The 25,849-nt window shown below is 42.4% G+C and overlaps 1 protein-coding gene across 1 annotated transcript; it reads left to right on the top strand.

The window, feature by feature from the left end:
* ccdc85al (coiled-coil domain containing 85A, like) lies at positions 1-24,456 on the top strand. Its single transcript, XM_023422005.2, has 4 exons — positions 1-681; positions 2,053-3,151; positions 20,511-20,568; positions 23,316-24,456. Exons 1-4 carry the CDS (start codon positions 436-438, stop codon positions 23,332-23,334), a joined length of 1,422 nt encoding a protein of 473 aa, XP_023277773.1. The 5' UTR covers positions 1-435; the 3' UTR covers positions 23,335-24,456.
* Positions 24,457-25,849: the final 1,393 nt, after the last annotated feature.

Below are 25,849 nucleotides of genomic sequence, written 5' to 3' on the forward strand. Positions count from 1 at the left end.
GCCGTGCACAGCAGCGAACTCCCTCCTTTCTCGCAGTGCGCTGAACCTACATGCGGCAGGTGTGTGCACCGACTGTCCGCGAAGCTCTCCTCACATTGACTACATTTGGGACTGATTTTGGATACTAAACCGAGGCGGTAACTCACGCTGCAGGTTGGCTGCATAGAATCCACCTCGGTTGTGAGGATGTTGCAGTGAAAGGCAGCAGAGCATCTTCTCCACTGCTTCGCACTCTGCCGGCATCGTCAGCTGTTGCTCTAGCAGAGAGTGGAAGTGTCGGGAGCAACAGAAAAAAAAAAGGCCAAACTATGCGACTGATTTCCAAACGGTAACCGTTTTCCACCCAAAGTCGACCGGGGAGCGGATGCGAGCAGAGGTTGTCAACGAGCCTCTGAGTATTTTCTGCCCTTTGACGGTGCTGGAGGAGCTGTGCCAATGGAGAAAGCGACTCCACCGCCCCAGCCCCAGCTCCAGCTGTCGATAGCGAAGACTGAAAGTCCAGCGGAGGACATCTCCGGTCTGTCTGATGAGGAGCTGCTCAAGTGGTCCAAGGAGGATCTGGTGCGGCGGCTGAGGCGGTCCGAGGCCGACAAGATGAGCGTGATTCTGGACCACGGGAATCTCATCCGAGAGGTCAATCGCAGCCTCCAGCTGCATTTGAACGAGATCAGGGGGCTGAAGGTGAGGGGGCGCGCATCGGTGAAAGATGAGATCATAGGTTTGGAGAGCACCTGAGAACGCGCATAGCAGGAGGGATGTTTCAGCTAGCGCCTCGGCAAACGTGGTGTGAGAATAGATGGCATCGTTGAAGTTGATGGTGCCATTGTGTAGGCCTGTATGAGGATCTGATGTGGATGATACGTGCTCATATGCTTTTACGCATTCTTAACCTAGGGCAGAGTTGTAGTTTTCATTTAACTTTTGCTGGGAGGTGGGAAATTCAGGCTTTTAAAAACCAAATGGAATTTTATTAACAAGGGAAGCGATACTTCCACTGTATCTATGCAAATCAGCTTATAAAACACAGGGCAAGTAAAAGTACAGCAGGCCAGTAAGGGAGAAATTCAAAATCCTCCTAATACTTAAAAGGAGGGCATCTCCCTCTGTAAACCTACAGCTCTGTTCATATGCCAGTGCCCAAATCTGGCGTCCAGATCTCTCTCTGTCTACACACACCCTACATTCCTTAAAAAAAAAAAAAAAAATCTGCTCATAAATCTACAATGTGTGCAGGATTATTTGCCTTCAGGACATTGTGGCATTTGCTTTGAAAGTATATGCAGGCATTATCCTTCTCAGTAACCTTTACCCACTGCCTTCATTTTCTGCACCACTAATAAGAGGAATATGGCACAATGTCCACAATGTTTACAGTAAAAGCTGAGACACAGCCTGAGGTAGACTCACATGAAGCACACTGGGATCATTTGGCTTTTCTTTGAGACCTGGTCACCTCTCCACTCATCCAAGCTGCCTAATCACACAGGAAAGAGCTAGAGGGTAAGAAAGGGAGAGAGAGAGAGAGACAGAGCGATAGAGAGCAGGGAAGGGAGGAATAGTTAAATCATTACAGAATGAGAGAGGAGGAAAGAGGAAGGTATGTTAAAGTAAATGTTACTTGGTATAAAATGTTCCGGACGTATGGTTTCTCTGCCCTCACCCAGCTGTACTCCTATGTGTAGTCCCTCCATATCCTATAGAGCAGTCTAAGCCACATTATGTACTTCACATTGAATGGTACACAGTGAGTCAGTGCTTTTATGGGAAAGACAGAGAGGATTAGGATTTCGTTTTATTATGATTGCATACAGCGTTTATATCAGTGCAGTGAAGTGGATTGAAATTGGACAATGGTTGCAGCGATTTACTTTGAAATGCAATTACACAATAGAAGTAAAACTATTAAGTTTCATATCAAATGAAAAGCATGTTTGTGTTCCTTTTATGCTGATTAGCATTGTCTGTATTTATGATGATGCCTAATGCTTAGGCCTAATGCCCAGCTCAACTCATCTCTCCTTTCCTTTTGTTTCTGCCGTCTCTTCCTCTCAGGACATTAATCAGAAGCTGCAGGAGGACAACCGTGAGCTGCGGGACTTGTGCTGCTTTCTGGACGATGACCGTCAGAAAGGAAAGCGTGTCTCCAGGGAGTGGCAGCGCCTGGGACGATACAGTGCCAGCATCATGCGCAAAGAGGTGACGCTGTATCTCCAGAAACTCAAGGAGCTGGAGCATCGACAGGAGGAGGTAATCCGCGAGAACCTGGAGCTGAAGGAGCTCTGCCTGCTGCTGGACGAAGAGAAGGGGGTGGTAGTTGGAGGAGGTGGCAGTGGAGGAAGTGGAGGCGGAGGGGGTGTAGGGACAGGAGGGTGCCGCAACTCCATAGACAGTCAGAACAGTTTACTGCTGGTGCCTGGGCAGGGGCTCCTGATGAGAGACGTGGGGGATGGGAGCAGCACTTCCAGCGCTGGGAGCGCTGACAGCTCCGATCACCCTCATCATAAGCAGCCTCACCTGGCTGTGGGAGTGGGTGGAGTTGGGAGTGGTGGGGAAAAAGGGAGCCCTGAGCTTGTACATAAACCCAGGTGTAGCAGCATCAGTGGAATGGGAGGAGGAAGCGGAGGTGACAGGGAGGTGTCCAGTCCCGAGCACCCAGCTGGGCGCCATCGAAGTACAAGCCTAGAGTACCCATACACCCTGCCCCAGCTCTGCCGACCCCGCTGCGGCTCCATATCCGTGCCTGACCACAGTCGAGCCATACGAGGCCTCAGCCCGGAAAAATATGGGAAGAACGTGGGCCGACGCAGTCCGGAGCAGCACCCCAAGCACCACAGCTCTGATCTCCTCCTGGGCCAGAGGCAGCACTACCTGGGCCAGGGAGGAAGCGGGGAGCTCTTTCAGAGGCACCACAGGAGCAGCATAAGCAGTACAGGCTGTGGGAGCCCTGAGCCCCGACAGGCACATTTAGGGACCAGTGAGCACCATGAAAAGGGTTGCGTGGTCCCAGGGGGCAGCCCCGAAACTCATAGGCACCAGTACAGTATGAGTCCCGACCATGTGAAGTTTGGCAGCCCTGTGAGAGATGGGCAGAGGAGGCCAGCTGGAGACGAGCTATCGCCACATCATCGGAGCATCTACAATGGCATGAATGGTAGGTGTGTGTGTGTGTGTGTGTGTGTGCGCGCATGGAAATGTCTTTGTGCTGGTGCATGTGAAAATCCTGTGTTTCAGTCTTCTAATTAACATCACCCCCCCTCAAAAAAGCCCCAAAAATACTTAAATTATCCAACTTTCCCATCCACACAACCTCTTAAATACAGTGGATGATGCTGTGCAACATCTTTCACACAGAAACATACACAAATTCACATGGACTCAAGCCACACAGACACACTCAAGGACGCACTTGAGCACCAAAAATTAACACAAAAGCCTCTCAAGGTTTTGGTAATTTATTGTTTTCTCTCTGTACCAGAAGGATACAGTAGGATAGAGATGTCTTTTTTCATCTGTAAATATTCAAAAATTAGTTGTGTGATCAGGAATGCACTTATTTGATTGAGAAAAAAAGAGTCTCTCCTCCTCGCTCTAAGTGCTGCAAAATTTACAGCAGTATTGATTTTTTTTTTGGCGTCTCTAGAGGAATGTGGGTTGGCTCAGTGGATGAGAGAGAAAATAAGGGGTTCAGAAATATTTATTTTACATGTTCTGTTTCTAAGGTGAACAGATTCAGCTCAAAAGATCCATGCTCAAATTTCAGCTAGTGGTGTAATGTTACTGTTGGCACAAAAACACACACACACACACGCACACATGCACGTACTATAGTAGACAATGAATTACCTCCAAATCTTTTCTGCAGTCATGCCCATCTCAGTGAGATCAGTTAGAATTAAGGACGTTAGAGAGAAGGAAGAATATCAAAGTACCAACTTGGCGGTTGTTTAAATACCCCACAGTGGCTGATAATGATTTCTGGGGGAAAAAGTGCTGAGTGGCACAGAGCTGGCAGAAGCTAAAGGACAAATTCCTCAAGGTGAAAAATCTACCTGACTTTGCAATATAGGCTTAAATTACAAGAGAAACAGAAACAGTCTACACAGAGCGGAGTAAACCCAACACTCACAGGAAGGGTTTCAGTTACCTCTCATGATGGTCTGTCAGTATGTGAGAATGTGTGCTATATTTACTGAATGACGAGTCATTTAAACCTATTGATTAGCTGGATTCATGTGTTTCATTGTAAATAGGCAATTACAAGGCAAAGACCCAAATTACTGGTTACAGAGTGTGCTATCTTTGCTAACATTCAATGACCTTAAAGGATCACTCCACAGATTTTACACATGAGGATAGGTTTAGTAGAGTAGTAAAAAGTTGTGTAATGGCTTCCGTGGCACTGGAGTCAGACAAAATCACCCCAATGATGTCACTTTGATGTCATCAGGGTCATCTCAGCTTGAGTTTGGAGACTACAAATTTTTAACAGAAATACTTACAGTCTAGTGGTAAACATGCTCTCTCTAACCATTCTGCAACCTCTATGGATTGCACCAGATTTTTATAAAGACGCACGCAACTTCGTTTTGCATCATCATTCTGTTTCTATTTTAACTGTATGTGCACTCCGTAGATTTCAGACAGATTTCAATCTTGATGTAACATGAAACCCATATGATGCCACATTAATACCTCACAAATCCTTAACTGGAAAATGTTGTGAGTGCACAGGGCACTCACTGCCCCTCGAGCCTGGTGGTTTGCCAACTGTGGCATAACTGTTGTGAACTTAGCTCAAAGTGAAATGCACGCAGCAAATAGCCTTTAACCAGGTCCATAAAGACTTCATTAAGCATGTGTGTGAGAACACTTTGAGCGTGCATGTGTGTTGCCATGGAGTCATATTGGTATATCACGGCTTACTGTCTGTCAGGATGGCTGTTTATCTCTATCATGAACATGTCCCCCCTGGCTCGACCATGCCTCCACTGACCTGACAAGGACAGTAACTTCAAGTGTCACAACACAATATTTACAGGCAGATCAAGACACGCAATCAACACTTAGCCAGAGGTTGGAGATTTTGCTTTTGCGGGGCACATACTGAATTAATTGCTTCAGACTTTAACACAAAAATACCACCTGCCTATTGCTGATGGATTAAAATACACCAAAACACCACTCAAACCAACCACAGTACAGACGAAGAAAAGGAAGGATAAGAGTAATTGATAGATGTAGAGAAAGAGATAAGAGAAGTAAAGAGACCAGCTTTGTGGTCAGGTCCATGTGTGTCATCCACTGACCCATCCTTACTGCCATGTCCTTTTTTGGACGAAGAGGGAATTTAATTCCTGTGACGATGTAGTACACTCTACTCGCTTGGATTATCCTCTAAGCCCTTTGCACAGTATTATTTCATTTTTTATGTACTTGCGCGTGTGCATGCGTGTGCTGCGTGTGCGTGTGTGTGTGTGTGTGTGCGTGTGTGTGTGTGTGATTTGGGTGGATGCGCTAAAGTGTCCCATCCAGGGTCACTGTGGCAGTGTAGGGTTTTTATTCAGACAAATGAAAGTCTCATGTTCATGTGACACTCAACAGCACTGAAGCTCAGGCCATTTAAATTTCTGTCAAATCCAAAATGAAAGCAAAACAACTCTCAGACCTCTGCAGCCTTTTAATACATTCTGCCGTTACATCTTTTGGGAAGCTTATCACACATATTCTGTTATATTTGCAGCTGGGAGAAAGGAATACCCCAACGTGACTAAAAGCACTCTTAGTGTCACTGTGCAAAACATGACAGAGATATTCACTTCTTCTTCTAGATGAAAAAAGTCAGAATAAGCATAGCCTTTTATCTCTGCACTACGTGATCCAGAAAGTCAATAAGTGGTGTAACTAAAAAGGCATTTGGAGAGTTCATGGAGTACTAAATGCATAAATCAGAGATAACATAACTGCATGTCACTTTGGAGTTTTACAGGTTTCTGTACAATAAATGTTGTCTTGCCCATATAAAATAATGGGCCTGTAAAGCCTGTGAAGACGTTGTATGGGATACTGAGCTTTATAAACAATGGCACCTTCAGCTCAGTGATGACCCAGATCAAAAATATCAGCCCTTCCATGGATATAGATTCCCTTTTAGTGACAGATAATCAGCCATGAACACTGTAGCCTTCTGACCCAGACTGGAGGGGTGACTGTTCGCTAAGCCTATAGGATCTCTGCACTGCAGAGGGTCTTTTTCAAAAGGAGGAGAGACTTAATCATGTTTTCTGCTTTAGCAATCACAAGTTCTGCATATTAGCTTAAGCTGCTCAGAAGATCGAGGAGAGAAAGAAAGGCCACAAGGGAAAAAAAAGACACTACTGTGTGTTGGAGAACCTCTGCCCTTGTGTCCATGTCTCTTTCACACACACGCACAGACATGCACACACACACACACACACACAAACACACGCACACACACACACGCGCACACAGACATACACATACACACTCACGTTTATATCATGCTAGAGGAGATTACATTCATTTCCTGGAGACGCAAAAACTAACCACAATCTAAATCTAACCTTAAACCAAGTCTTCACGTCATGATTTACTTTAATGTGACTGTGGCCCTGTTCAGACCTGGCATTAACATTTGTCTCGAGTGATCCGATCACACACACACACACACACACACACACACACACACACACACACACATTGACAACAGACCCATCCTTAGTCGGACTGGCTAAAAACAACAATACATACTGTACGTGTTTTTCTGCATATAGAGCAGGGAAGTGAGATCCATTCAAAAGTGGTGACTCAAAACCCATGTGGAGACGCATGTTATTGCCAGGTCTGAACAGGGCATGTGTCAACAGACATATGTCCCCACAACATGAGTAGTACACACACACACACACACACACACACACACACACACACACTTGCCTTATAAATATGCAGTTTACAGTGATAACAGTAGCTGGTGTACCACTTGAAATTCTTCATTATTTTGGAAACTGTGCGTTCTTCATTTCAAATGCTTTCTCACCAGCAAACACTGATTTTGCCTCCTGAAATGAAAACTGTTGCTAACAGATTTAATTGAAGCTAGCCAGCTAGATAATGCTAACTCTGTGAGTTGGTTGAAAATCTTGCTTTTAAATGAAAACCATGTAATAAGGTCTTAAATATGCAACTGACAGCTATCAGATATCATCATATATGATGATGTTGCTCTAACTACAGATACTCAGCACTTCAAGCATGAGGAGAAATCAAAGTCTGACATGCCTGGTTTCAGTTGCTATAAGCTATGATCAGACTATTTGTTTGAGGGAGTTGTTTTGCGAATATTTGATTTAAAAAAAAAAAAAAAAACATTTTCCCTGTTTCACAGAAACTGAACACAGAACCAGAAAAGTGTTTGGTGAACTTTTACATATTCATTTCTAACTCCATTTGGTGTTTTCTGACTCAATGAGAACTGACAAACGCTGGCAGCATGGTCCAACGTTTTTTTCCTCCACTCTCGAGCATACCATATCTGATTAAATTAGCAAAGATCATGGCATTGTCTCATTGATTCTGTTAATCTCTATAATTGTAGCATCAGTTCGGACTATCCAGCTCCTCGGGCTGTTGTTTAGAAGTGCTGCTGCCTGTCAGTGCTACAGGAATTCATCACTGAAGCTTTGGCCTCAGATAATGTTCTCCCTCTCCACAGTTACTGAGAAAGCGAGGCTATCTCTCGCTCTCTCTCTCTCTTTCCCTCCTCTCCTCTCTCTTCCTCTCTCCCTCCATCCTAATTGGCTGCCAGTGTGAACAACCAGCTGTCTGACAGAGAAAACTCTGATTACAAAGCCTTCTTTCTGGAGAAGGCTAGAGGATGTACTGTTTGCCAGGCTGAGCTGAGGAAAAGAGGGTTGAGGAAGTATTTGAGTGGATTACTAGCTGTTTTCTACCCCTCCTTCTCCCCGTCTCTTTCTATCTCCCCCTCTGTAACATATCTTTTGCTCGTCCTCTGACTCCACTCTATCGTCTTCTTCCTCACTTGTCTGCCAAAGCAATGGATGGAAAGTATCCCCTTGACAAATTGTGAAGTTTCGCAGCCTAAGCGGCATGAAGAAACTCAAATGTTTGTCACAGCTGGTTGGCATGAAAGGATTTGAGGGAGCATTAGGCTGCTGTAACTCAAATGGATTAGTATTATTACCCAACAGCCTCACCTGTATCGCCACTATCCCACTAGCTTTACCTTTCATTACTTCGTGAACTTGCTAAACTGGCATGATGTTTAGATCGACTAGTTCAAATAGCTGCAAATAAAAGTAGTATTTTTCATTTTCTTTAATGAGTACGTATTCCCTGCTTCCCTTTTTTTTCATCATTTTAAACAGTAGAGGAATGAGAGCAGGTTAAAAACTCCAGAGATAGTCAGAGCTTAGGGCCTTTAGAGATGTGGTATTCTCAAGGTGGATGTCTTTATCAAAGATCCACAAATGGGAAAATGTTACTTTTAAATGCTATCGTGGCATTTGAATTTGTAATCACACCCGAGACCAATTATCCCAAACACCCTTGCCTATAAGCCATCGGAGCAGCCATTAATAACCAAGGAGTACATGATGAGGCATTTTGTTTATCTACCTCTGGTGCATATCCTTGTCATTTTTAATCTAGGTGCCATCAGCCTCATGCTCCTCCTGGATGGAGCATAGAGCCATTTATTGCCTCTTTGCTTTGTACTACTTAAACAATACAGACTTATTTTTGGTCCTATACTGGTAATTTCAGCCAAATACTCACAACTAGAGTAATGTCAGAGGGAAATGGAGTGTGAAATGTGTGTGACAAGAGAACAGAAATGTTTTTGAAAGGATAAATTATGAATTAGGGAACGGAAAGGAAACAGATTATGTACTGCAGCTTTAGCGCAAACATTTACAATATTATGAGCCTGCACTGCATCTGGATGCTCCAATATTCAAATGTTTAATGTTTTAAAAGATCATTGAACAAGAATATGAACATGTTGAGCAGTTAACTGTTGCAGGATGCTCCCAAAAATTTCCCCTCCACCAGCAGCTCCTAAGTAGCTGTGTGAGTTATGAAGGAGGCTGCTTGGCATGTACTAGCGTTGCTCCAGCCCAAACCCCGGAGGAATGTGACAAATGTTCCACAGTAGCCCCAGTCATCCGGTAGACACGCAAACCCAGTGGAATGGAGAACAGTCTTTGTCCTCTTACGCTGCGCCAATGGGGAACGGCCCACTGAGCTGAGAGGAAATTAGCTCGCTAGGCCAGGTAATTAACTGGAAGTTGAGAGGCTGCCATGTACGAGGGCAGGACTGGGCCTGAGGGAACCTCTGTCAGTCCCAAAGTCAGCAGCAGTAACCACATTTAGCAATGTTACATTTACTTCAGCTGTAGCTGTGTGTCATGCTGAGAGCCGGCAGTCTGAGGGTGTCAGGTGATCAGGTGGGGGTGAAGGAGGAGAGCGGAGCTGGATAGATGTAACTGAGTGCATGTTTGTGCAGGCTTTCACTGAGCTGAATGTTTAATTGACTATAGTAAGAAGAACTGATGTCCATGTTTGGCTGAACTGCAACAGCAAGGCCAGCCCTATAAGCGTGAATGTCTCTGACTGACTTACTGACTGACTGATCATAATTCTACCATTGGTCAGCCAAATGCCACTTGACTGAGTTGGAGTTTCTCCGCTGGCTGTTGTTCTTTTAAAATGAATTGGCACAAACGGTCTCTATCAGGGGGGGGCGCTTACAGTCTGCAGTTTTGCCAACATAGCAAATTACAAGTGAATGGTCTCAGTTCGGTTTGCTTCATGTCTGCATTGCGGTTCACTGAACCTGTGCATTGTGAACACAAAGCACTGCAGGCTCCTTCGCATTTTGCCATTGTATTTTAGCCCTGCCGCAGACAGATCACATGCTATTGCACTCGGACCCATGGCTGCTGGTAACGGCAGCGAGACTGGTGGACGAGGAGAATTTTTGATCTTTTGAGCTGAATTGGTCCACAAAGAGAACTGAGTCCTGTTTTCTGTTGGTCCACTTTAAGAGGACTGAGTTTAGTTCATTAAAAAAGGACTATATGTGAAAACAGCTTTATTGGGAATTCAGCTGTATTGAAAGAGAGAAGCAAACAGATAAAGGGCTGAAACTGGCTGGCACCAGGCAGAATGCAAATAGCCTAGGACAGGGTCCAGCTATATACTAGGTTTTGACATAGTCTTATTTTTCACTGAGCCTCCTAAGGAACATTAAGAGAATAAAAGCACAAATCAATGAGTATTTTCAGGTTATATCTGCTTTGTACGACTCAAAGCAAGTCAAAGCTACTGTTAATATTAACATTTTCAGGATATGATAAAAATGCTAAAACATAGTGTAGCACAAGAGGAACACAGTAGAGAAGAGTCATCAGTTATCAAACGGACACATTTACAGCAATATCTACCATTTAAATATTCACCTTATTATGTAAATGCTATATCTCCTTTGCATACCTGTCTCATATCTGAATAAACGCCAGTCACTTTGAAGTAGAAGTCACAACGGCAGTATCACCAGGACACACCTGGTTACAATTCCAATACATATTGTCAGTTTTCCTCCACAAAATATTAGATATGTGAATCTCAACTTAATATCTTGTAATTCTGTGTTTGTCTACTCATGGGCATTATAAAAGAAGCAGCAGAGGTCTAATACATGATGAACTTGATGACTTTTAGCGCATTCCTTGCATTCATGATGTTCATTAATGATGGCTTCAATGGCAGTACGTTTTAAAAATACAGATCCACTGTGAGATAACAGCGACAACACTCCTCTACCCTCAAATCATAACTTTTCAACAGCATTGACACTCTTCCCTGTCATGTACCATGCATACCATCATGTTTAGGCTGTCCATAAATGTCTTGCCATGTCAGAATAAATACATTTACATAACAAGCTCTTTTTTCTGAAGGACAAATGCCATCAATTTAACAGGTAAATGAAGACAGCTTATAGTTAGCTATCATTAGCCATCAGAAGCCACTGAAGAAAAGCTGCATTGTTAAAACCCTTTAGTGTGTGGAATTGAGCAGTGGTGCATTTTATGCTTCTGATTCCAACTTTTAATTTGTCTGGGGAAGAACGTGTTATTTCTTCTCTCAACAATTTACACAGTCTCACTTTAATGCTCGGCTAGTCTTTCTGTGGTGCCGGTCTGTTGTGCATTTGTATCACTGCTCAAGCAGCAGTGATGAGCTGCTTTGCTGCTGCCATCACAGCGATGGTTTTTACAGCTCCAACATCTGTTAACAGAGGGATAGAAAGTGAGATAACATAACGGAAACATAACATGTCAGAAGCGCTGCCGCTGACAACATTATTATCTCTCCCCACTTTCACAACACCCAGGATGTAGTTATCCATTTCCTGGGGCTATGAATTTATCTCCTGCCCATATTGTGCATTATGTGCATTTGATGTAATGTTTTCTCTGATGAGGATGACAGCAAAGGCACGTGTGCAGCTCCCATTACTGCGGATGAATGGGCTGATCTTACCAACTTGAAATGATTGGCACCACTGTCATTATATTTATATCATTATCTCTTACTGGTTCACTTTCAGCGATGTCTTTGGGTCTGTGAGATTTCCTCTTTGAGATATTGAAATCAATTTCATTACCCCCCACTGCTCCAGACTGACTGGCTCATTTCCCTTACTGTTACAGCAAAAGCTACATTTAATTACCCCTTTCATCTGGCTTCGTGAGCACTTTAGCTGCAGGTAAGACATGAAATTGAGAGAGTTCTTGGTTTGCTTTGAACCACAGTAGATGACCATTTTCTGTGCCAGTTTCTCTAAATGCAGGATGATGAATTCCAGGAAAAACAGTTTTATATTGACATTTCTTCATATTCAAGTTGCATTCAAGAGATGCAGTGTTTTTTTAAAAGTGTTAAAAACCTAATTTTCACTTCTTCAATGTGAGAACAGCTGTGTGAAATGTGCAGTATTTTAAGAGTAGAAAAATGTAAAGTCTTGTCCACACCTATATGTAACCCCACAGGCATTGCACGGCAGCATTCATGTCAACTCTTCCTTCAGGCTTTATGTCATGAAACATTACCTAAATTGTACATTACATTGCATTATACTGAAACAAACTGCCACTACAGATTTTTCTTTTTGTTTTAATATCTGACGCAATACATCGCATTACTTCTAAATGCAAAAGATTGTGCAACTACAACTAAATTTGTTGTTTTCATTAAGGAGGGGGAGAGAGACACAACAGTGTGAAAAAGTATAAACAAGTTTCAAAGGCTTGTGGGGGCTGAGAAGACAGAAGTCATTAAATGCAGACCCTTGGTGAAAAAATGAAGCAGCAAAGGATTCTGGGAGGCTTGAAAGTCCAACATCATTCACAGCAAGTGAGATTACCAATATTGCCTCTCTTCCCCGCCCACCTGAGCCACACACACCACAATCCTCTACACGCTGTTATATTATTCATCAGCACTGAGGAGTGATGGGTTGTGACATGTTAAAATAGGACAACAGCAGTTTATCTTGCAAATGTCTGCTTAAATATTTAATTTACCTTGGAGGATCATAGCAGAATCCATACCACACCAATGTGACTGACAATTGGGGCCCTTGCAGAATGTGGAGCGATGATGCGACACAGAGGACAAAAACAACAGAAGGAGAGTAAAGGCCTGATGTTGTGACAGCTCTCACTTCTATAAATCTTTCTGACAGTATTCTGTTTTTTTCTGTTCTGTTGATCCCTTTTGTTTAAATATGTATTTAAAGCAAGTGGTTGATTTTAGAACAAAGATTTTAAATTTTAGCATCTGTCCATCATCATGCTAAATGAGCGTGTCTATGAATGTGTAACAACTCCTGGTAAAACTGATGCCTACACTCCATGCATGAATTTGCATGTGGTTGCATGAGTACACTCTCTTTTTTGATGGAGATGTGTGTCTATATCCCTCAGATCATAAAGGCAATATAACTGCACATACACAAACACACACACACACACACACACACACACACTCAGAGACAGTCCTCGTAGGCTTTATCAGCCTACAGGGCACCAATTATCCAGCTCTACTCCACTGAGTGTCATACCTTCATCTGTCCACAGTCTACTCCATCCTCACCGTGAGCCACACTCCAGACCACCAGGGCTTCAAGTTATTTCCTGTTCTTATGCACTGCCATCATTCAATTCATTACAGCGCTCACGCAGTCGTCAGAAGACATTTAACATTAATTACAGCAATATGACAGGTCTTTCTCTCTCGTTTGTGTGTTTTTATTCTCTGCATAGTCTAATGTGACAACAAATGGGAGCTTAAATGATAAAAAATGTCATTAAAGCAATACTTGCAACGGATGTCTGACAAAATAAACGAGATACAAAAAGAAAAAAAGAGGAGCAATTAAAGAAAATCTTTTCAACCAATAATGTGAGTCTGAAAAGCTCATTACCAGCTACACCAGCAGAGCTGGTATTGTTGTTGTGTGAGTCTATATGTGTGTGTATGTGTGTGTGCGTGTGTGTGTGTCAGTGTCATCATGGCAAAATGTGGTCCTGGAGACACTCACTGTAGCGGGAACTACCACGGAGGCACTTTTCAGTGCTTTGGCAGGTGTTTATGTGTCTGGGGACAGACTTGTTGTCACCTCCATAGCAACAGAACCGTGTGAGATACAGTCATGAAACTTTACAGGTGTGTAGTTGAGATCAAAGTGAGAAGATGGCTGTGGTTAGGAAATTAAATTAAGTTTAAGGAAATTTTTAGTCAAATACACTGATAAGGACACAAAAAGGGCAACATACCTAGAGTACACTGTAATCTTAATGAGTCCAATCATTTCTTAAACGGAATACTTCCTCATTTTGGGAAAGATGCTTAATCACGCTCTGTCGATCAGTTAGAGTGGTACCATTCTCATGTCTGTCCATTAACCATGAGGACAATTAGCCAGTAAGTGTAGCGTAACATAAAGACTCCCCAGAAAAACAAAAATTGTTGGTTTTACGTTTCTGTTTGTGTATGGATTAAACAAACAAGATATAATGAGTTAATTACTGAGATTTAAAGCTGTCAGTCTTAATGAGAATTGCCTCCAAGCTTTAGCTCCATACTAAACACAAAGACATCAGAGCAATATATGTGTGTGTGTGTGTGTGTGTGTGTGTGTGTGTGTGTTACTTTTCACTGCCATTTGACGCCACTATGCAACATCACATGTCCTTGCATTGCTTTAACTATACCTTAACATACTGTCAAGTCTCACAATAGTCCAATGACTTTAAGCATGGCATACTGAATTACATATGAAAGTCCTCAGACAGCCATTTTTTTTTGTTTGAAAAAGCCTTTGTAAAGGACACCTCGATTAAATAAAAAAAAAATAGAAATTAGTTATTCAACTTTAGCTTAGTCTAATTTCATTGATTTAACAAAGAAATACAGGCCACCAGGGTCTCTGTAACACTGACTGACAGCTAACGCATCTACAGCTGACAACCCGTGCAGCCAATCAGCATGCTGGTGGTACAATCTAGTGAAGCAGAATTGACCAAAGAGATGAAATTCTCTAGACATGAAGTGGTATCGACTTGGCATCACAAGACCGGGCCTTTCTGTGAGTCACTGTTAGCCACTGACCAAACACTGACTTGACTCCATAAATATCCTGCATATTGTTTCCACTTGGTGTGTGTGTGTGCGTGTGTGTGTGTGTGTGTGTGTGTGTGTATGTGTGTGTGTGTGTGTGTTATGGCCACGCATAAGCCCTTTATTATGCATTCAGGATTTACCCTCATGCTCCAGAGCTGCACATAACAGCACTGACTGCAGCTGCCTGAGGGACGTTAAGACAAGTAGCTCTCCTGCCAGGCATCCTTCCTGACTGACTGTCTGTCTGTCTGTCTCTCTGACTGACTGTCTGTCTCTCTGATTGTCTGAATGACTGCTCGCTAAACGGAAGGTCACTGATCTACCATGCAATCTCCACAGGCTTTCCTGCCCAGGCAGCCTGAATAATTTATGCGGCAGATTTTTAGGAGATCTGAGGGAATGGCCATGTGAAATTACCTTGCATTGATCCTCTAAGTTGAGAGAAGGGGGGGGGGGGCTAACAGATCAGAGAGGGTTGAGAGATGAGCAGGGCCGAGGAGAGCAGGTTCATGTGTTCACTGGCTTGATTCAGACATTAACAAATTATACAGTAGTCACTCACAAATGCTTTATTGTTATTGCCTGGATCCCAGCCTCCTTGAATCATTTTGCAAACTTGTTGTTTTCCATCAAACTTTACAATTTCGTAAACAGTGCCTTTAAAAAAAAAAAAAACCAAAAAACAAAACAGTTTTGAATCTCTTCTATGAACTATATGATGATGAGTTATATGGAGTTAATAACTGGTGTCTGGCTACAGAGGGGAAAAAAAGGGTTCCCCATCCATAACAGTGATTTATTCAGTGTGGGAGCAGCCTCTCCCAAGCCAATCTCACAGATCTCTTTGTGAGGAAATTTAGAGCCTTTCACTCGAGCTCTGATGTACAGAGGTGGAATTTAAGGGATCTTAGGCCCTGCATTATTCTGGAGTAATCACATTATCTATATACTCCTGCTCTGACCCGCAACGAAACCTCTTCCCTCTACACATCTCTCAAATCCCAATAAATCCAATTTTGGGTTTAACGCCCTGCCCATAACTAAATCAACAAACACTGTCCGTGTGTGCTGCACGTTTTTCTCACTTTGTAACTCTCCTTGAAGAGGTCACAGACGCTGGTTAGAATTCAGAAAGAGCAACTTTCATTAGACATTGATCAGGCTCACTCTAAAGGGATTCTCTGCATTTGGGCATATGGCTTGTGTGTGTGTTAACAGGACTGCTCTATCACAAGACAGCAGTTTGTAATCTTGTGACCTATGATAGTGTGACTGCCGACCTTGAGACAGCAAATCCATTTAAGCTAATCGTTCTTGTACATGAACAGTTCGAGTCCTAAGACCGAGAACTGAGTTAGCATGATACACTGAACAAGAAACTGTATTGTTTGACCGACATATTTTCTAACTCCTTGTGTTATACTCTAAAAATATATGTATACAGTAAGCACTGAAATTTCAGAGTGGCCATAGTGTCAGACTGACACAAATGACAATGCAAAGAGACAAAAATATCAAGCATCTGATCTGGCAGGGAGCTCAGGAACAGAGGGGCGCCACCCTTCATACAGCAGGGTGATGACAAGGGCCTGCCGTCGTGTGTTTATTTGACAAATCATCTGGAACACATCTGGAACTAATCACATCGTGTAGAGAACACTTGGCCAGATATTCATTTTGCACTAATATAAGCAACATGAATTCATGTTTCAGAACTCTGGCGTCAATCTAAAGCCAAACTCAGAAACTGCTGGGGTGTCACTTTGGACCACAGGACGTTTGTATGGATCCATCAGAGCACGTTCACACACAGTCCTGCTTTCAAATGTTCCATCTAAGCTACACCTCTTGTAGACTTTGTGTCTTTGTTTGAGTTGGGAGTCTCTCAATGGACCACTACAACCTGCAAGCCGAGGGTGACATGACAGACAATCGCTAACACTAACGCTAGCAACTTTCATTGGAAAAGAAGTTAAAGACCATACAGCAAAGCTCCATCTCTTCCATTTCTTTATTCTTTCGCTGCTGTTTCGTTTTGACAAACTGATTTAAAAAATGAAAAAAGCACTTAAATGTAAAATCCTCAATATAACACTTGTCAGGCAAACATAATTTCTACTTAATTAGATTCTGAAAAACATACAGTATATAAGGATCTCTTCAATAGTAATGTGGAGGTTGCCCAGAGAAAACACTCCAACCATCTCTGTTGAGACTGTCTCTGTTGAAAAAACAGATAATGAAGAGGACACTTTAAAAGCTGAAGTATTGACTGAACTTAAAGCTTCTGTTTAAGAGGAGAAAAAACATTATTCTAAATCCCAGTTTGTCATGTGGCTCACTTCATATGTCAAAATAAGGACGACATTTGGACTGCAATAGTGTGGGTCAGCCCTATAAACGTGAATGACCTTGACTGACTGAGTGACGAAGTTACAACTAGTGTTGCCAACTTATCGCCTTTGTTGCTAGATTTATTCTCTTTTCAGAGCCCTTTAGTGACTTTTAGTATCTATTAGATTGGGCTGTAGACTAATAGCTTGCACAGCCCATAGTTCAGCTCAATATTCAGCCAGCAGTAATGTAGCAGATCAGCTTGCTAGCAGTTGCGGTAGCTCAGCCACCCTCATCTGTCACATGGCCATTGCCTTGCACATCATAGCTGTTGAGAGTCTCCGGTTTGTGTTATGTGTTAAGCTAGACGTATAGTTGTGTGTTAGCTATGGAGGTTATATCATAGGCTGTATGTAGATGGACGTAGCCTCTGTGACGTCACCCATAGGTTTCTGTAGAGCGGTTTCGAAGCTCAGTGAGCTGCTCCACCATCACCATCTTGGCAGTGTCTGATGCCGCCTAACTCTCGGCTATGGGCAAAGAGCTGGAGCCGAGACTACAGTGCATGCTGGTTTTTTGTCAAACATATGCTCACCCACCTGTCACTCAAAGCAGCACACCCTGAATTATGAAGAACTATAAGTCTTAGTAAAGTTTAAACGGGTGAGTCATATAAAAATCCACCCCTCATAAAGTTGTCATGAAGGGGGAAATTAGCTATAGAGACCAAAACTCTTTTCTGTACCAGGCTGTAAATATGTTTATTTCTGGAGTAAAGTTGCCCATTTTAACATCAGAAATCTATGGGGACTGACTCACTTTTGGAGCCAGCCTCAAGTGGCCATTGGAAGGACTGCAGTTTTTGGCACTTCCTTGTTGGCTTCTTTTCTCAACTCTGGAGGTTGCCGCTTGCAGTTGCTATGCTTGCGTACACCCACTCAAAAACATAACTACAGTCACCATTAGGTTGGTACCACATGGAGAGCATAAGAAATGTGAGTGGTCAGCTTGGGCCACTTGTGTTTTTTCCTAAAACTAATCAGCAGTTTTCTCCTTTGAGGTAACACACCTCCAGCAAAGCCATTTTCTCTGAAAACCTTCTATTCGCCACAAACGTCACTCTCTATTACAGTGAATCAAAGTATTAAGCACGGTTGCAAATTCATCTGGACATGCCAGACAAGTCTTTGTGCTGAGGAACAAAAGGGCACCAACTATTTGTGTGTGGTGAAAATTCATCTGGAACACATTGGAGACTAATAACCAACATAAATTCAGAGATGACTTATAAGGATTAGCTTATTCACAAGATGCATAAATTGTTCAATGTCATTTTTTTTTCTTAGCCTCAATCAAAAAACACATTGAGAAACTGCTGGGATGTCATTGCTAGACCATTCTACGTTCGTATCGATCCATCAGAGCACGTTCAGACAAAGTCCTGCCCCCAAATGTATCAGCTGAATAATCAGCCACACATCCTGTCGACTTTTTGTGTGTGTTTGTGCTCATGTGTTAGGAGGGAGCGAGATACATGCGATTGTGAATTTACTGCTTCCCAACAGGTCTATGAGCTCTGCTTTAACTGTGAAATCAATCCCATTCCCCACACCCTGACCTCTAAATGAAAATACCCTCCAGCTCACTGCTGCATTCCCCCGACTCTTTAAAGCAGTTTTCCTATCTGTCTGTGGCGTCTTGCCCCCCACCCCCCCCTACCGTGATAAACAGAGTAAGGGAAGGGCCAGGGAACGTAGCAAAGGTAGCCCCTGGAATCCTTCACGGTCACAAGTGCGTTATGAATGTTTAATGAGAGATGTTGGCGCACCAAGGAGAGGAAATGTGCTGAAAACATGATTATGGACTCATGGGGAGGAAACCGTTGGTGGAGGGAGAAAGAGAGACAGAGAACTATATCAAGCAATGGAGCAAGAAGAAAAGAGTTGTTTTGAAGGGCAAAGGAGGTAAAGAGGGATAACATTTTTTTTTTTTTTTTTGTAGACCGCCTAAGGCAAAGGCATTTTCCACCGCTTTACCGAACCAAGTCCTTACCAGAACTGCTCACAGAGCCACTGAAGTATGAGAGCAAATACTGTATGTCCTGTATTTTAAAATAGCTTCAGATTAACTCCGTTTTTTGGACAGCAAGAGTTTTCCTGAGAGGCAGAACTGAAAGAGCAAAGGAGTATTTGGTCAAGGATGTCAAGATAGAGTCAAGAGCCTGTTTTGTGTTTAAGGGCAGAAAAGCAGAGTGCGATAGTGTGATGTCTGTACACTTTTCAAAGTGTGAGACGGAGCATGACTGAACTTCTAGTGGACAAAGCGTTTCAGTCCGTCATTCATTAAATAAAATCTCTCACTCTCTACCCCCACCCTGTCTCTTTGTCTTTGTCTTCCACTGTTTCACTTTATCTTTTAGTCTAAGATTCGACACACTTGATGATTAAAGCAGAGATAAATCTGTCTGCCTGTGGGCTGGCGTGTGTGTGTGTGTGTGTGTGTGTGTGTGTGCCTGTGCACACTATGATTCACATTTAGCCACCCTATGAAGGTTGTTGCCGCTCCGCTCGCTGTCAATCGCACCATTGCAGCAGAGATTGAAACAGACGATGGGGAAATGTGGAAAAGTTGTAAATGCTGTTCTATACAGCGGCCATAAAGCTGATGCTCCTTGTACTATTTACTACCCATCTACATCGTTGCTTTTATCACGTAATGCTTTGAGTTTATAGGAGAAAACGATAAAAGGTTGTCTAACGAGATGCAAAAATGTACAACGTTGTTTTCTGGCCATGAGTTGGAAGCAAGGGGAAACGGTTAGCTTAGCTCTCCTCAAAGTAAAACATGCCCCCAGCAGCGCCTCTAAAGCTCACTAATGGACATGTTACATCTCTCTTGTTAATCCGTTCACGAACACAGATGTAAAAGCCGTAGTTTGTGGTTATGAAGGGAGTTATGCGCTGTTACTATTCTGTGAACAACAGCTGTCGGACTCTGTCAGGGGCTGCCAAGCAAGCAGTGGAGATGCTGCACATAAGCGATGGGAGGATGAATAAACTGTTGTTGGTCAAGAAATAGCTTCACCACATGACTAAGGCTAGCACTTTCCTCTGGCCTCCAGTCTTTTTGTTAAAGCTAAGCTAATTGCCTCCAGGCTTTAGCTTCATACTGAACATACAGACATGAGATTGTTATCAAATCAGCTAATAAGTGTATTTTCCAAAATGTCAAATCATTCCTTCATTCATAGTTCAGTCTGTTTTTATGTGAGTGGTGTATTCATTCCCAATTCCACCTTTTATTGCACAGTATTTCCACTTATAACAAAAACTGGTATCACTGCATCAGCATGTTTTATTCAGTTTCTAAACCGACAGATGTCACCTTTAAATCTTCTTTTGTCAAAACATTTGAAACCTGTTTCTCCCTCTGTCTCTTTGCCACAGCTTTGATATCAGCCGGCTGCTGCACTAACAACTGTAGAAATGTCAAGCTATGGGACAGGTAAGAGCCCCTTGACACCTTGCCTCTTTTTCATAAACCTCTTTTGTGTTAATCAGAGTCTTTGGATTAAGGACGACAGCCAGTGAAGGTCATTGTCTGTTCTTTCCACAGACAATGGACAAGGGTCCATAATCCTGTAATTAGCTCCCATTATTCTATTTTACCATACAGTGTGCCGCCTTTAGCTGGAGTCTTGAAACCTATTTACATTTAATTATTGGGTTGGAGGGTACATGTGGTTTATATTAAGTAATTACAGTATAGGTACGTTTTCACTCTGTTCTCGTGCTAATCAGTAGGTGAACAACAAAATATTTTCTGCTGTGATCCTGTGTCATTGCAGGGTTGTTCTAGGACTTAGTCCGGTGTACTGCCCCCAGATGAGTAATGTGTTTGCGTGCTTGCTCTGGCCCAGGTGTAATCACAGTGGGTTTACAGTGGGACTATGGAGTTAGAGGTGACCCTGTCCCGTCCCTGTGTGCCATCCTACGTCTTCAATCAGGCCCCAGCGGGAGGGCGAGATGGTTGTGTTAATATTTAATGACTGCAAGACAAGATGTACGTCCCCCAGGAGGATAGTCATGCCCCCCCGGCCACTCCTGTCGCAGCACGCGTGCACTACCATGTATACTGGCATATGTCGCACACATTCTCCTAATCGTTCTTCCAAATATAGCGATTTTTTTTTTCTTTGTAGCTGTGGATGAAAACATCTTCCTCCTTTTCTTTCAGAATTAGTATTTTCACCCCATCACTCCTACAATACCTGCGCTTTTTCAGCCCACTCCCACTTACCTCCATCCCTACAAAAATATCAATGACTCAGGTGAGGAAAGGAAGAAAGTGTACTTTATGCCAGGGGATGATTTGCGAGCTTATAGAAAAGCAACGGGGACGTACTAACAATACAGACTGAAGTCAGGTCCCACGGCCGTCCCTCGGCCCTCTGCTTTGGTGGAGACGGACGCAGGCAGGAACAAAGGGATCTGTCACTGATAAGCAAACACAAAAACCTGCAGTGATGAACATCTTAGTCACTCACACTCTGTCTCTTTCATTTGCTTCTCTGCACAGACTTTTTGCTGATTCTGTCTATTTAACTGCCTGTCTACCGATTGTATGAGAGGACAGGACAATTTGTAACTAATGACTTTATTAGCGGTTAATAAATCATGTGCTAACACATAATGGTTTAGTAATAGGCCATGAACGTCTTTTCTGTGAAAAATCCCCGTGGCTGGTGTTTATCCTCCGGTGCTGCAGAGCGTCTGGATCCATTTATGAACAGCTTTTTAACATTTACATCTGCAGACTTAGTGGATTATTGTAAGACCCCTCAGAAAGATGACCTTCAAGAATGAATTCAGTATCTGTGCTGGTGTGAGAGGCAGGAGACTTGTTCTTATCTGGCAAGGTGAATAGGCCTTTTTCACACAAGACATTTTTACGTCATGTCACAGTAAGAAATGTGACACCTGCTCTTTTTCTCTTATGACAGTGACACTAAGTCAAATATCTGCTGCTATAAAAAAGAGAATTGGTGTGGATTCGTATCTGTTTGTACTGCTAATGCGTGAGTATTAATCAGCCAAGTTGAGTAATGCTTCCAGAGTAATGCATTGCCATGCAGAATTTTAATCACTTTGCAAGCAGTTAACCAGCAAAAGTCCATACAAAAAAGGTCTGATCTCCCCCCCATGAAGCTGGACACTTCCAATTAAATGAGTCATGTAATCCAGACTTTACTCCTCCTGAACAAATAAACCTAAATCTGGGCCCAGACCAATAGATTCATAATAAACAACAGGTTCATTTAATGCTGATTTATTCCAAGCACAAACCAAAGAAAATTCTCCACTGTCTATGATATCATGTTGCTACCAGAGATGCATTTGCCAGTTCTACTATCTTTTAGAGAGACTGTACTCTAATGCCTTCATGTAGTATTTATGTGCAGCATGTAATTATATAATAAATGGTTTATTACACAGTTGTAAACAGACAAAAGGTTCAAGTGTTCCCGACTTTTGCTGTAATTGGAGAGCAATGATAGAATTTAGGCATAAATCCAACAAGGAGCATCTTGATGGGAGGATGAATAAACGGTTGTTGGTCAAGAAATAGTTTCACCACATGACTGAGGCTAGCTCTTTCCTCTGGCCTCCAGTCTTTTTGCTAAGCTAAGCTAATCGCCTCCAGGCTTTAGCTTCATACTGAACATACAGACACGAGAGTGGTATCAATAAGCTAATAAGTGTATTCTGTCAAACTATTCCTTCATTCATGGTTCAGTCATTCTCACTCCCACCTTTTACATAGACAGCATTTCTGCCGATAACAAATACTTGGGAAATGCAGTTTGTGACCGATGTGATTGATGGTTTATTAAAAAGCTACCCACTCTTTATTTGAACTTTTTTGAATAATTCATCTATGAATAATTAGTAAACTAATTATTGTAATCAATAGTAATTAATACCAATTATTACAATTACTCACAAACTATAACCCTATATCCACTGAATTTACATTTTCTTTTGTAAGTTTGTCATAATTTGCTTTAACGTTATACAAAATTTGCTGAACATCCTCATACTGACCTCCAGTGTAAACCCAGGCACACTGTGGCTCAGGTCTATTTGTACCCTGGTCTTTCCTGTTTACACCAGTCAAGGTTCAAAAATGCACCATAAGAGTCATACAGCACTTATAATATCTCTTCTTGTTCTTCTTCTTTTCCTGTACAGCTTTGATGCCTCCTCTTGACCCCAACTTGACCAGTTAGGCTCCTCAAACAGAGGAGGGGTCGCAGTGGTACTGCCCTCCTGCGCCTCTGGCCTTGATAAGACACGAGGGCCCATGGGCGCCGCTGTCCATGGCTCCGCATGGTCTGTCGCCCGTGGCCTCATCCATGTCCACAGCCCTGAAACAGCCTGCCTCCATTTTTTCATTTCTACATATCGAGAGTTTAAGGGGAGGGGAGTTTTTTGCGAGAATGCTATTAGTACGGTTGGTACAACTGGAAGACTGCCACAGCTATAAGGATTAGATTGGATATCTCCCCTTGCCAACTGTGACACAGCTACCTCCCGGAGAGAGCACCCAGAGAGAAGGGGAGGGACGCTGGGGATCAGTGAGAGGAGACGGAGAGGACTCTGCACTGTTCGTGCTGCTACCCCCCTGTTTACAAATGTAGATCATTGGTGGAGAAGCACATAAATGAAACTTTCTATACCCTGCTGTTCTCAACTTTAACTATTTTCCTACACTGTTTCCTCTTTCTCTCTTCTACTTCCCTCCTTTAGCCCCGCTGTTGTCCCATTTTTTTCCCGCTCTCTCCCTCCTCCCGTTCATCTTCAGACATTCACCATCCAAAGTGTATAATGAGACTGGTGTAATCTAATGTTCTGTCTCTCAGTCTCCAGATCCAGCCGATCACATGATTGCCATCGTCTCCTCTCCTTTCCTCGTAAAATTCTGAACTTTTTCAGCCATTTAAACTGAACTTAAAAATAAAACAAAAAATTTGTCAAAGATGTTCTAGCAAAGAAAAAAAAAACCCAACTTTTCCTGTGTCTTAAACCAAGATGGTCAACATTACTAGCTGCTGACAGATGTTCTAGTTCCATAAGATGCAATGTTCAGGTGTAATTTTTCTTTTTTGTATTATCTTCTTTGCTCCCTTAAAGCGCCTATATTGAAGCTGGGGAGAAGATTATACGTTTCTCCATGTTGTTTTATACAAGGAAGTAAAGTTCAAGTAAAAAGTAGATTATTGGATTAGTTTTCTATATATCTATATATATAAATATAATATGATTATTATTTTTGACTTACTGGTATTAGAACTATTATATGAAGATGCATATGATATATATATATCAAATAATAAACAGACTTCTTTATGTAAAAGTGCATCAGTTGTCAGGTTTTATTTCAGTGTGCTGAAATGACATGGAGGTGAGTGTGTGCTGACCTTTGACCCTTTGACCCTGCAGTCAGAGGGTCACATTGGACATGATGTAAAGCTAATTTTAAGGTTAGGAAAAAATCAATAAGTCACGAACAGCAACAGTGACAAAGGATCAGACTAAAAGGTGTTCGTCAGCTGTTTGAATGCTTGTGAAAAAAACAAAAAAAACATTCTTGTTTGTGTGTAAATGTGAGTAAATGTGATTGCAAGTAAAGGAAATCTACTAAAGTAACTAAGCTCTAGAAGAAACACATGCTGCACACCACATGTTAAATGTGACACCCTCACATGTCCCCCCCGTCTCATCCTGTCAGATGGGCAACAATGGGATCAAACTGGAAAGAATTTCCTGTTAAATCACTGGAACTGAAACACATAAGTTGTCCTTCCTCTGCACCCATCACCTTCCTTCACATCCTGACCAACAGACTCAATCCAGCTGTGCTTGAACATCTGTTACTTACGATTTTGCCCACCATTGTGTGTGTGAGTGTGTCTGTTTAGATTAGGTTAAAGGATATAGCTGACAATATTCTATATTTTTGTTATGGTCACCAGATCCCATAAAAAGACCGTCAATGACAATACAATAGTCTGTCTCTCGATACTTTCCAACTTCCTTAACTTATCTGGTGTCCAAAGCCCATTTGTTCCTGCTGAAGATGTATTTCCTTTAAGACAAGTCACAAATATAAAGTTTCATTTTTGAAAAAGGCGAAATAATTAGCTAAAATAGCTGGGCACTGTAGGTTTTGAAAACATTTCTCAATCTGGAATAAAGAGTGCGATGGTTGGGGACTATTTTTCAGATGTGGATTAATACACATTTGGTACTCTACTGAGTATGGCAGCAGGATGGTGTGTGTGTGAGACTGACTCAAGTAAACTACAGTGCTCATGTCCATTGCTCAGAGGAATAATATATATCAGACTCTAACTACACTTAACAATGCCTGTTCTCTGTTGGATCAATTCATTGGTAATATTTTGTGTTTTTCTTATAGTCAACACATCGCAAAAGCAGCAGACTTATCCTTTAATATCAGCATTTGAGAAACACATCTAGTTGTTGCGGTTGTGGTTGGTTACGCTTCCAGGAAGTGAACCGAAGTCACTACAAGGTCAAAAATGCCCATGTATGGTTGGGTGTGCACATGTGCATTGTGCATTGTGCATTAGTTTGTCCACTGGGTTCTAGTATTATGGGTACACTCACAGTGCAAGTGAAAGCGAACTGCGGCTGATCTGGTTTGATCTGATTGCTTGGAGTGATTAGGGTTTACTTATGTGCCTGAGAAAATCTCTTTA

Source organism: Seriola lalandi, unplaced genomic scaffold (genome assembly GCF_002814215.2).
Source record: "Seriola lalandi dorsalis isolate HSWRI2012SDOR001 ecotype SW California unplaced genomic scaffold, Sedor1 jcf7180002054678, whole genome shotgun sequence".
NCBI classification, from domain to species: domain Eukaryota; kingdom Metazoa; phylum Chordata; class Actinopteri; order Carangiformes; family Carangidae; genus Seriola; species Seriola lalandi.

What these genes read in the sequence shown, in the direction of transcription:
- ccdc85al (XM_023422005.2), top strand. Translation starts at nt 436, where the DNA reads ATGGAGAAAGCGACTCCACCGCCCCAGCCCCAGCTCCAGCTGTCGATA. An exon ending in ACGAGATCAGGGGGCTGAAG is followed by an intron (nt 682 to 2,052) that starts GTGAGGGGGCGC and finishes TCTTCCTCTCAG; the next exon opens with GACATTAATCAGAAGCTGCA. An exon ending in CATCTACAATGGCATGAATG is followed by an intron (nt 3,152 to 20,510) that starts GTAGGTGTGTGT and finishes TCTTTGCCACAG; the next exon opens with CTTTGATATCAGCCGGCTGC.